Below are 13,545 nucleotides of genomic sequence, written 5' to 3' on the forward strand. Positions count from 1 at the left end.
TCATAGTTTTTATTTTTTTTTATTAAAATTTTTTTTTAAATATATAGATTTTTTTTAATTTATTCAATTTATTGTTTTTAAATCATTTTGTGTTTCAAACTTTATTATACTCATACTATTATATTATACTGTAAAATAAATTTTCATCAAAAACAATGTACCGCTTTTAGACATATAAAACCAGAAAGAAATGCACCTCTAGGGAGGTTAATATTCAACAATAGCAATTGGACAAACCTGTCAGATTGACTCTTCCCTGAAAGTGGACATCTGGGCCAGCATACATGTCAGATTCTTGACCCTTTGAAATCATTTGGATTCGGAGACTGTTTTAAAAGTGTGAACAGCTTCAGGAGTATTCAACAACAGAATGAATTTTGTTCTTCACTTTGTATATGCCAGTGGAGTGCCACAGATGCTGCTGAAGGGTGCCATCTAGTGTCAGAATGTAATACCTGCAGCTCTTTGTACAGCTGTGTACACACCCAGGAAATGAGTGCTATACAGGTTACTTAGCCATACAAGTGAATATAATCAGTAGCAAAGCCAGTCTTAATCTAAAAAAAAACTTTCATAGGGCATGCTTTTTTTGTTACATTTGTGAACCTCTAATATAATTGCAGCACATAGGACCTACCTATGTACTACCAGCACTAGAGTTCACCAATCTGATTCAAATCTGCCTTAAAAGTGTAAAGGCTCATGTGGAAAATTTGTATTTGTTATGCAAATGCTTTGATAAATCGCTACTTTGTTCTTTCTGATCAGGTGGTGGAACTGAAGCTAGGAGGAAAAGATATACCTGTAACAAGTGCCAATAGAATCGCCTACATCCATCTTGTAGCAGACTACCGTCTGAACAAGCAGATCCGCCAGCACTGCTTGGCTTTCCGGCAAGGTCTGGCCAATGTGGTGAATTTAGAATGGCTAAGGATGTTCGATCAGCAAGAAATCCAGGTATGTCATTTACATATTTGAGGTCTTCACATATTTTTGAATAAACTCTCATTTAACTGTTAGATTTTGCTCACATATCTACACATTTAATGAACAGTCCATATTTAGGGTATTTTATTTAAATTGCAATTATTATTTTATTTCTTTAATTTGACTGATCATTTTTTTTTCTCAGTGATTTAAAAAGTATTTATTATAATTATTCTGCATACAGCAAACCATAGAAACATGTTCAACCTGTCCAGTCTATTCTTTTGTTTGGACCTTAAAAATTAAAATAATCTAAAACTTTCCACAGGCCTTTATTTTTAGTGTTGGTCGAATATCCCACTATTCGGTTCGACAGCTATTCGATCAAATAGTGAGATATTGTTTGGGTGATTGAATGCTGAATTTGAACACCATTGAAGTCAATGGTGGGAGAATTCGGGTTATTTTTAGGGACTATTAAGGGCTGCAAGAGCAATCAACACAAACACTTAACAAATTTATTTAACATTCATTTTCTTTTTTTTTAAAACCGTCAAATCTCGTTTTTTTCGGGTCGGGTCTACCCGAATTCTAACAGCCATATTCGGTTCGAATATAAGGACAACCCGAATTCAAACACCAACACTATTTGTTTTAGATCAGAGTTTTGAAATAGTATGAAAGTGTATGTGCACCTTGAAAGAGACGTTGTGCACAGTGAGGCAACCATTAATTTTGGAGCAGGACCCAAACAAAAATTGAAAAGGAACACAAATAATTTCAAAAACATTGAAGAGTTAAAGCAGGAAAAGACTGTATGGGCCATGAAGTCCGCCCCTTTTATTCATTTCATTTTTTCAGATCTACATTTGTCCCAATCATGTTAAAATTCATGCTGTTGACAGACTCACAAGCTCTGCAGGAAGTCTGTTCCAAGCATCAGTTAAACTTTGTAAAAATATACATTCTTTTGTCTCCCCAGCCCCTTTTAACTGGACGCACCACCTGTCACTTTTCAGTAACCACCCCAATGTTTTTGGGTGGTTACTGAAGAGTTGGGTCACAATACAGGGGCTGTACCCACCTAAAGTTTCTTCCCATCTGGCTTAAAAATGATTCTGGGTTGAACACTGTATTGTGAGAACATTGTTTGCTGTATATGCCTTTTTTAATGCTGTTGTTACTGTTCATTTCTCTCCTTCATTTAGGTGTTAATTTCAGGGGCACAAGTCCCAATCTGTCTCGATGACTTGAAGTCCTTCACCAACTATTCAGGTATGTACTACTCAGTCGTAGTTATGATTCTGCGTGTGGGCTGATAGATACAGTATCCCATCATACACCTATTATATGTAAAATATTTGCATGCAAGCCAAGATAATCCTTACTGCCTAAGGGTAGGGCACCCATAACAAGTAAATAAATAAAAGTGTGTTTTTTTCTGCTGACATGTGGCCGACATTTGTCTGTACCAGAGCCCCATTTCTTTTCTGTACTTCTCATTCTTTTGTATCATCTTGTGTTTTATTCTAGGAGGATACTCAGCTGATCACCCCGTAATTAAAATTTTCTGGAGAATAGTTGAAAACTTCACAGATGAAGAAAAGCGTAAACTACTGAAATTTGTGACAAGTTGCTCTCGACCCCCATTATTAGGTTTTAAAGTAAGTTTTAATATGAGAAATGTATTAATGTTACTGTAAAGTCAATTCCAGCTGTTGTCATATCTGGTTGCAATGGTTTGACTATATGTTCTCCAACTTTGCTAGACATCTCCCGGCCAGGACTTTATAGTAATAATCAAATGACCAGGTAGCAATTTCACAGCAAATTGCTGCTGCACCTGTCAGGGGTTATAAACATTGCTTTCCGTGTGTCTTCTTAAGGATGAACTTCAATGTTCAGTCTGAACATGATAACAATAAACTGCAGAATAAAGCTACATAAAGATTGTAGATTTCCATCACACAAGATTTTTGTGATAGTTTTAGGTTAAAATCTAACATTTATACAGCTGTCCCCAAAAAGTAAATAAATTACCCATTTTACTGAATTGCTAAATTATCTGCAGAGATGACTTGAAGGCTGTTGTATGCTTGTGTGGATGATGAAGCAGAGCATTTCACTTACTTTTCAATCACCAGGTACAGTCTAGCTACAATTTGCTGCAAGCTAATCCAGCAATCTTGCATCTCGGTATATATATTTTCTACCTCAAAACTGCTTTTTTTCAAATTCATATAAATGGGTTTGCAGAAGCACTTTGAAAAAAGAATAGGAGTATTATTGAGGAAATTAACAGGTATCTCGTTTAGATTTCAAATGCAAGCTGAATGCACCTGAAGATTTGTTCATTTGTTCATCAACACAAGCAAGTTAAGTAATTAGTGATTGACTGCCCAGCCCATAGACTTGACAGCACTTTGTCAAGCCATAGACTGGTTAAGATCTGTTCTGCTTTAAAAGATGTCCGCAAAGACTGATTTTAGGTTTTATATGTACAGTACATTATTATTTAAAGGTGAACTTACAAAAGAGAAAACACTGTTACGTATACATTAAATACTTCCTACCTTGCTGCCCACAAACTCCTTTACAGTGTACACTGAACTGTTCATGCTCAACTTAGTGTTCACTTTCACCCATTCTTTGTTGCTGGGATAAAGTGTCATGGCAGGCTCACCAGTCATGTTGCTGAACCTAAAAGAAGACTAAGAGAATATTCTGCAAATAGAGTTTGCAAATGGATAGCCCTTCTTAGGAGGAGCATTGGTCACCCTTTCGCCCCTGAAGATATAAAAACTGAGCTCATGTGTATATATGTAGTTATTTTACCAGTGTGTCCAATCAGTCTACTTCCTGAGAGCATCTTTACGTTTTTTATTTCAGATGGATAGGCACCAAGAAACTTGGGTTAGAAATGGCAACACAGTTGCAACATGCTTAGGGTGAGGTTTCACTATGAAGGAACTTGTCCAGTGCAGTTAGTAGGTTTAATCTGTATTAAGCTATGAAGGTAGAGGACAGGCTGCCAGATTCTCACAATAACACATGGAATTGGAACATGTACCAAATATAATAATAAAGACAGGTAAAGACGAGTGTAAGGGATTTCTCTGACAATGGGCAATCAGACAAGCTTAATGCTACTTTTTTATGCTCATACAGATTGGAAGTTATCGACTTTATCTACAGCTCCACTGTACATTTAAGAATAAGGGACATAGGGGAACAAGGAAATCACACAGATTATCTAATATTACAAAGTCTTGGTGTGATAGTGTGCAGTGCATTTATGGCTGAGCGGTTGTTGCTGCAAGCAATGTTCAAACTACTTCACTTGCAAATATTTGGCTGAGCATGGCTGGCCCAAGAGATCGTCCTCTGTATGGATTAGCAAAACACTCTGCCCTGTGTCACCCAGTGCAAGGTAAAGAAATTTACTTTGAATAGTTCAAAAAAAATCCAAGAGAAAATCATAGATGATTTATTTTGAGAAAGTTCTTTAACTAAACATTTTCCTGAAATCTTGCACAGGTGTGTGTAACTTCCACAAAAGGATCTTAATAGTAAAAGGCGATAACATTACTAAACACCGGCACGAGGGGGACTGCCAGTTCGTGACCTTTTCTATTGAAAGGCAATTTAAGGGCTGGATGAACTACCATCAGAGGGAGAACTTGGCATTCACCCCAGATAAATGAATGTGAATAGACCAAAACAAATACACCTAAGATCTATAGGAAGTACTGAGAATGAACATGAAAGTGCTCACTAGCGGACGATTAGTGAATCATTAGACTGTGTTCTTTCATTAAGGGGTGTGGAGGAGGTGGACCTATATATACACTGGATAAATAGTGACGTGAGAATATTTATTTTGTCCTAAGACATAATAGAGCTTGTATTTGTCAAAATAGTTTGAAATGAGTTCTAACTGATGTCAAAATTTATCTTTGAATAACCTCACACCCCTGTTAATGAAAGGCAGGCCAGCCCGAGGTCATGATATGGAACAGCCATGCAAAGGCAAATAATTTATCTTCAGTATGAATGCTCGCTAAAGTTTACACAAGGAACATTTTAATGTGGATTGATGGCATGTAAAAATAGTCATTATTTTCCAATATGCATTGTACCTGTTCACAAATATCCCAAGGTGTGGCTTTTTTCAGCGAGAGAAGTACGTTCCTGTAGATCATTGGGTTGCAACTTTTTGTGAGCCACTGAACATCACTGTACAAGTACCATATCTGTGTAGACTAATTATTACTGAATTATATATTGTATGTGTGTTTTTTTTTTTTTTTTTTTTTTATAATGAGTTTTTCAAATATCACATCCAAACTAAGCATAAAAGCAGGAAGCAAATCAAAAAAACATAACAGAGGGAAAGAATAAGAAAAATATAGACAACAGCAGCAAATATTATACCAGAAAACTGTATTGAAATATAATTTTCTGGTATATTATTTATAGAATATAGAAATATATAGAAAATATATTGTTCTCTGTGGCTCAGTGGTTAGCACTCTGGACTTTGCAGGTTGCTAGGTCCCAGGTTCGAATCTCGGCCAGGAAACTATCTGCATGGAATTTGCAGGTTATCCATGTGTTTGTGTGGGTTCTTCCTAGTCCCCTGGTTTCCTCCCACATTCCAAAAACATGCAGTTAGGTTAATTGGCTTCCCCCCAAAATTAACCTTAGACTGTAATAAAGACATGTAAGTGAGGTAAGGACATTAGATTGTGAGCCCCTTTGAGGGACAGCTAGTGACATGACTATGGATTTTGTACAGCGCTGCATTATATATTGGTGCTAAATAAATACTGTATATGTATAATAATTTAATTGTTAAGAAGATCAACTTGTTTTTACAAAGAAACCCAAAGCTACAACCGTCTTGTAGCAGTAACAAAACGTATGTGCTAACTACATTAACCTTATCACTAAGTTTGAGGTGTCATTTGCTAAGTGAATTCATCATTTATTCTCATGAATATTTCAGAAGAGAGTGCAGGTCTTGGTAGGGCCTAACCTCATCTAGCTTTATGCAAGCTTCAGGCTGTGTACATGGGCAAATGTAGCATATTTTACCTTGGTTTTGCTTCAATTTCAGAAACACTTAGAGCAACTAAGGGCAATGCAGGTTGGGCATGGGGCAGATTGAAGGAAAGGAAACTTGAAACATCCACCAGGACTGCCCAATTGCTTTCAAAGGAAAGCTTTTGCAGTCTTTTTCCGGCATTTAATACAATACTCATCACAGAATCAGACAGGCTAAAAAAACTACAGAAAGCTTACGCAGATGCTGGACTGAGCCACACATTATTGTGTTCTTCACATTGAGGTCTATATTAAGTGTAGCTTATGTAGTAATCTGCATATGTTATGAATTCATAGGTAGATTCTCTGTAAGTGATGGTCATGTCATGTTGTATGCATACAAACTTCATTAAAAATGTTACAAAACCCAACATATTTTAAAGCAGATTGATGCGTTAATAATTTAGCTACTCAATATAAAAGATGAATAACCTAAAAGTTTTTAATATAAGTAGCTTATCTGAGAATCCACAAAGACCTTGTGGTGAACTGAATCCAATTCCATTTAAAACAAAAAAAATTGAATTGCGTGAAGTCAGTCGTTAACCTACTGGCATGTCTTTGTATTGTGTGAGGAACCATCAAAATGTAATAATTACAAACAGCACATGGTAGCTTTGAAATTCAAGACCTCAGTGCTGCAATACAGGTGTAGGAATCGCTAAATCACGTCGCTGATATCAATATTCTTTATAATGAGAAAACATTCAGCGCTACCTAGCTTGCAGTCTTTTCACCCTTCAGCTTGTATAAAATGAATTTAAATATTACCCTAAAGAAGTTGGCAAAGGTCCCCGCTTTATAGTGTTGCGAGCCTGACAAATTCCAGACATTATTTAATGTTTGTAGACTCTTGGTATCATGAGGTTAGACCATTAACAAATTAAGAGCCCATTTGGAGCCAGATTAAATGTTACAAGATAGCGTTTTCCCAAACTAATTAAAGCTTAATAACTTTTTTAATAAATTAGGATGCCGTAGAGATAAAAAAATGTCTCCATTTGTATTAGAGTATGTAGGATAGAGAAGTTCCAGTCGGGTCAGAGTAATAAATGGCTCCTCTCCACTGGTGAACTGATGTCTTCTCTGGTTATAATAGCTTTCATTATGCAGTTTTTACATTGGCGAGGCCCTGGTTTTACGGTAGCTTTTCAATCTGTTACATTACTAAACCTTTAAAGTGGAAAAAAGACAATTACCTATGTAGAGATAGCCCTAAAATGTAGCAATTTGGCAGACAAATGCATTTAAACACTCGCCTTCAAAAATATCCAGACTTTACCATTAATGACTGTTCAAAGACCTTTTCTCCCCTTTAGAGATGGAAAGAGTAAGGATTAAACTAAGTAATGTCTAGTAATGGGGAGATTTTCTTGCCAGTAAGTGAAAATTACTGAAAATATAGAAATAATGTAGCTGTGGTTTTGTATAAAGTGCTGGAAAATGTTCTACTGAGCTGAAATTTAAACATCTAATAGTGTTGTTGTTAATGTTCCTTTATCTGTGGGTAAATGTTTGGATAGATGGGGCAGCAAGCTGACAAGACAAACCCAGATGTCCTTTTTACCAGCAGAATCCACAAAGGCAAACTGTCATCCAAACGAAAGCATGAAAAACTTCTCAGGCTTAGTAAGGGAGAAAAAAATTATTGTAAAGGTCCTACAGATTTAAAGACTAGCTACATTGGATATTTTTCCCAGGTCCCCTCTCAGTGAAGGCCAAATTTCTAGAATGAGACCTAAAAATCAACATCATCAGAAATCCATTCCAAGTTTGCTGGATCACCCCGGCTCAGTGATGAAAGTGTATCCTCTCCAGCCTTGGGGATCTTTATTAAATCAGGCCCATTGTGTGGAAGCCTCATACACAATGCAGCCCTAGGCAGTTGATAATTGGCTTTGACTGAAGCCACCAAGGCAACTTGTATTTGGTGAGTATTATGGAACCTATATTTAATTTGCAGAGCGCTGGCATACTTTAGTATTTCAACTAAGTGATCCCAGGAGGTGCAAATGCTGTGTGCTACACCTGTAAATTGTGGAGCTGGTTAGGGGATAGACCAAGTGTACATCACATTATGCACCCCCTTAGAGGTGCATACGCATTAGTTTAAAATCCTCTGAGAATCTCAAATTTAGCACAGTAAATCCAACAAAAATCAGTTAAACTTTCAGCACTTGTACTGAGTTTTGCTATCTTTATCAAGATACCTTGGCCATATATAAAGAGAGATGGGTTAACCAACCAGCAAGCTGCAGGATGTAGCTCTGTTCATCTGGTTTTCTATGAACACTTATGAGACCATAATTTTAATATACCAGCCAGCACACTGCACAAAATGTGCTCCTGTAGGGCTTTCCAAGACATAAGAAGAAGGGCTATCCGCATGGTTTGTAGCAGCCGTCTAGCTTCCAGTACGGAATTCTGATAATGTGTTAAATGCTGTAATGTAATGTGTAATTGTATGTTGTCCCAACCTTCTTCATGTTACTTTTACTTTTTTCTTAAAGGAATTGTATCCTGCTTTCTGCATCCACAATGGAGGATCTGATCTGGAACGACTTCCCACTGCAAGCACTTGCATGAACCTCCTGAAACTGCCAGAATTTTATGATGAGAATTTAATGAGGAGCAAACTGCTTTACGCTATAGAATGTGCCGCTGGCTTTGAGCTGAGCTGAGTCTGGGTTTTAATTTAGAACGAGGAACCCCTGCCAGGGACTGGAAATTGGTGCCTAAACAGAATTCCCCATCCAATGGAGATGCTTCAGGAATCCTGGCTTTATTACATGGAAAATCAACTTAAAAATCTGCCATAGGTCATCACACAGTGCAAATTGCTGTTTGTACTTAATGTATTAAAAAAGCGCTATTTAAATACAATGAGGCCAGTCTGCAGATAATAACCAAAGATAAAGATTTGGCTTAAAGCTGTTTGGACTGAAAACATCCACAAACTGGCAATAAGTTTATACAACAAGCAGATTGGTTGCCTATTGGCTTAAACAGGGTCAGGATCGCCTAGAGGTGAAAAGAGTAATCTGCCTACAGCAGAAATGAATGCGAGAGATACAATGCATCCTCTTATTGTTTTACATCAGACATAGTATGCAGATTTTAACTGTTTCCACTGTGTTTCTTTCACTACCTGCTGCACTGGTTAATACCCATCAATGTCATTCAAAGTATTTTATTTGTTCTTTCTATTCCAATCAACGACCTTCTTTGGAAAAGTTGGACTATATGTGTGTCTGTATAATGTATATCATGATGAATATGAACACAGTTGTGAATATAAAGAATGCTTTGCTTTTGTTCCCATCATTGTACATATTTTTTATATCAGATTTTCTTTTGTTCATGTAGTACAGTATACAGTCATGGCTATGGAGGAGAGTATACAGTAACAACTATTAAATATTATTTCAAATGACATATCTGCTATTTTCAGTGTTGTATAAAAATCAGAAGTGTTTCAGGATAAGGCGATCAATCTTGATGTTTTTTGGTTAAATCTAGAGATATCTGCCCTATCAGGGCTGCGAAGTGGCCCAAATTCCAGAACCTAGTTTTCTTTTCTCTTGCTGTTCTGTTGTGCTTTTGCTGCCCGTGTTCTTAATGCTACGTTCACAGCTGTCTCTAGGAAGACACTACATGGAGCTCCTCCATAGAGAATGAATAGGAGTGGCACTAAGCAGTATTAGTACCACTCACTGCTGTCAGATCTGCAGATGCTGATTCTTAAAGACCCATTGGTGTGAGTGACTGAGCGGCTGGCAAGGTGGCAGCTGCCGGGAGCCACGCAGGATTACCTAATTCTGAAGCCAGTCTGAGCCTGCCCACACTAATTGCCTGCCTAGCACAAGCACTGCAGGAGATGTATCCTGACAGACTGTTTTCAGCACAGGTACAAGTGCTTATGCTTGTAAGAGCATCTGTAGTATTGAAAAAGAATTTTCTTTTGAGAGATAGTAGGCATTGCCCTTTAGTAGTATGAAGCTCTTAGGCCTTTTACACTTGCGCCTTGGCATTGGCAATGGTTTCAGGCAGCTAAACTGAAGTATTTAAAGCACCTTTCAGCTATGCTTTGGGGAGAATAAACACAGATTTGAATGAAAGTATTACTCAATGCTACTTGAAGCTTGTTAAAGCATGCTACCAGCTTGTTTAAAGTGACCGTCGGAGTTCAATTTAAGATGAATGTTTATTATCCTCATACTGGAACTGAAGTTAAGCATTGAAGGCATTAACAAACCTGCTTCCCTCCTCTATTGCAATGAAATGTGAACACCACAGAAAAGGTATTTACATTAGTTATATTGGCAGCTTTCCACCAGGATGTGTCTTCATTCAGGCATTTCATTGTGTTATAATTAGAATGCCTTGAACAGTCATATGGGCAGCACTCACCTTTTTTTTTATTCTAAAAAAGATGGGAAACTTTTTCCAGGCGTGAGATATGAACAGCTTGATGCAACTGTGCACTAACACAATGCACTGATCATAATCTAACTCAAATCCAAACATTTTGTTTGCTAAAGCATTATTAATTTTGTTTGCTACATTTTGTATTTATGTACATTTTGTACATAACATTTTGTTTGCTATTAGCATTAATAATATACTAATTTGTCATAAAATCTTTTTCTCCTCCAACCTTTTTCAACCACTTTCTACATAAATGCATTTTCTCCTGCACTGCCTGTACATAATGGTGGACCATGCACCTGCATTGTATGCTGTCATGGCTGCTTGCAATCTCCACTTGCGGGTTCATGGCAAAGGCTGATACCGTGGTAGCACAAGTTAAGTGACAGTTATCAACCTATAACAGGAAGTACTTGAATACAGGCCTTAATAGAGGCACCACCAGGTGTTCTATGAATGAAAGCTTTAAATTTAAATAAAACTATTTAAAATGTTTGAAATTACATTACATGTTAATACTTAGAAAATGCAGAGAGTTTAATAACTGAGTTTGAACCTATTTTTTTATTGAAAAAAAAAATGCAACTCTTATCTCCAGCACTGATTTATCAATAGGTTTTATTCAGACCGGTTTCTGTGATCTCAAGGCATTAGGGTTCCACCCTCTAGTGGTCTGTCCTTGGGCTACCCTGGACTCGCAGGAAAATGCTGCAGAAAGTGGGGCAACCTAAGCATGTGTTGTTGCATTCTATAACATTTAACTCTCCGTCACGGGAAGAAAAGCTGTGACATCACCAGCCAGTCCAGATTGCTGGGGTAAAAAAAAGTGTATAAATATTTAAAAACAAGAATGAGTGGGTGATGAGAGGCTGGAAACGGGTGAAGGTAGAGTTGAGCTTTAATGTAATACAGCCTTCCTCACAGATGTTAAAGCACAAGAGGAAGATAAACCAGCATATAATACATTCTATGTAAACTGCATCTTCCCCAGAATTATACGCAAGAAGCTTGCTGCATCTGGACTTCTAGGAAACACATCCACGTAACATCTATTAATCTAGAGTCAGAATAAATACTGTAGACTGTAGGGTCTGACACACCCAGATAAATTGGTTTCCAGTGATGAGAGATTCAAAGCTTCTTGTGATTCATCCAGCTTTCCTGCTGTCTTCTTCAACAGTCTTCTGGATCCCACATTGCTCATTTCCACCCACTTTTAATGTAATTTTTGTCCACACCTGCAGAATTTATATTGCCCCCAGCACCCTGGCATGCATAAGCCAGGGTAGACACTGCTGTGAATGTGGCTGTTTACCTGGGGAAACTTTTTTTTTTTTAAAATATATATTCAAATTTGATATATGTAAAATCTCTAAAAAGCTTCTGTAGAAGACAAAACTTTATACCTTTCTGTTACCTGTTACCTTTCTGTGTGGATCCATCCATCCACTCCGTGTGGTTTCTCCCACCAGTTTCTGTCACTAATATGTTCTGAGACATAAGGGCCTGCAGAAGGAGTGAAGATCACACAATTGCACATCAGGATAGGTAAGTGCAAGGTCTGTTCTGTTCAAGCAGCTTTTTGTTCTTTAATTTTTATTTCAGTCGCTTTAAAGAGAATCCATCAACAGGTAAATATGGTTCCACCTGTTGCTGACTTTTTTAGTAGTGGGTGACTAATCTTTAACAAGTTCAGACTACAAACTGTAAAAATTTGAAAAGTCAGGACTGGCTGCCTCCAGCATTTTATAATACAAGCAGAACTCCAGCTAAATCCACAGGTAATACATATACAGTGTTTACTGTTTTAACTACCACAAGATTTGTAATTCCTTTGTACTTGGTCTTTCCCTCACCACAATCTCTCTGCAGACCACACTGCAGGTGACCAATACAGCCCAGTCTAAGACCTGAACCACCCTGTAAATGGGCAGCAAAGGAGCAGCAACCCAGTGATTAAGATCATCCCACTTGTTTCCTTTTTCTCAGGAAGCACTAATCGATAACTATCTGCAATATATTAGAGCCAAACTTTAGTTTTGTTCAGACTGGCAATGGAAACATTTATTCGCATACAGCTCTTTTACAACTAATCAGCTGCCCTCTTTACTGTGATGTTTCCTAAAGAACCTGTGTTCTATAGGCGGCAGTCAGCAGTACTGAATTGCTAATAGACACTGACATTTATTCTCTATGGGTATCCATAAGTGTGATACGTAAATGTGCTGAGAAAATGGTTTTAGGGGCATGAGGAAGGTACAGTTAGGTCCATAAATATTTGGACAGAGAAAACTTTTTCTAATTTTGGTTCTGTACATTACCGAAATTAATTTTAAATAAAACAACCCAGATGCAGTTGAACTGCTGACTTTCATATTTAACTCAGTGGGTTGAACAAAAGGATTGCATAAAAATGTGAGAAAATAAAGCCCTTTTTTACACAATCATTTCATTTCAGGGGCTCAAAAGTAATTGGACAAATGACTCAAAGGCTATTTTGTGGGCTGGTGTGGGCAATTCCTTTGTTATGTTATTATCAATTAAGCAGATAAAAGGCCTGGAGGTGTGCTTGTATGTGGAAGATTTTGCTGTGAACAGACAACATGCAGTCAAAGGAGCTCTCCATGCAGGTGAAACAAGCCATCAATAAGCTGCAAAAACAGAAAAAGCCCATCCGAGAAATTGCTACAATATTAGGAGTGGCAAAATCTACAGTTTGGTACATCATGAGAAAGAAACAAAGCACTGGTGAACTCAGCAACTCCAAAAGAACTGGACGTCCATGGAAGACAACAGTGGTGGATGATCGAAGAATCATTTCCATGGTGAAGAGAAACCCCTTCACAACAGCCAACCAAGCGAACAACACTCTCCAGGAAGTAGGCGTATCGATATCCAAGTCTACCATAAAGAGAAAACTGCATGAAAGTAAATTCAGAGGGTGCACTGCAAGGTTCAAGCCACTCATAAGCCTCAAGAATAGAAAGGCTAGATTGGACTTTGCTAAAAAAAACATCTAAAAAAGCCAGCACAGTTCTGGAAAAACATTCTTTGGACAGATGAAACCAAGATCAACCTTTACCA

The 13,545-nt window shown here is 37.5% G+C and overlaps 1 protein-coding gene across 1 annotated transcript in view; it reads left to right on the forward strand.

The window, feature by feature from the left end:
• The window catches only part of UBE3C (ubiquitin protein ligase E3C), a 68,437-nt gene extending 58,969 nt beyond the window's left edge, over positions 1-9,468 (forward strand). The window contains exons 21-24 of the mRNA XM_072412600.1: positions 769-957; positions 2,136-2,202; positions 2,461-2,591; positions 8,544-9,468. Of these exons, the coding sequence (XP_072268701.1) occupies positions 769-957; positions 2,136-2,202; positions 2,461-2,591; positions 8,544-8,714 (558 nt within the window). The 3' untranslated portion in view covers positions 8,715-9,468. The remainder of the gene's footprint in view (positions 1-768; positions 958-2,135; positions 2,203-2,460; positions 2,592-8,543) is intronic.
• The last annotated feature ends 4,077 nt before the right edge of the window (positions 9,469-13,545 follow it).

Source organism: Pyxicephalus adspersus, chromosome 5, assembly GCF_032062135.1.
Source record: "Pyxicephalus adspersus chromosome 5, UCB_Pads_2.0, whole genome shotgun sequence".
Taxonomy (NCBI): Eukaryota; Metazoa; Chordata; class Amphibia; order Anura; family Pyxicephalidae; genus Pyxicephalus; species Pyxicephalus adspersus.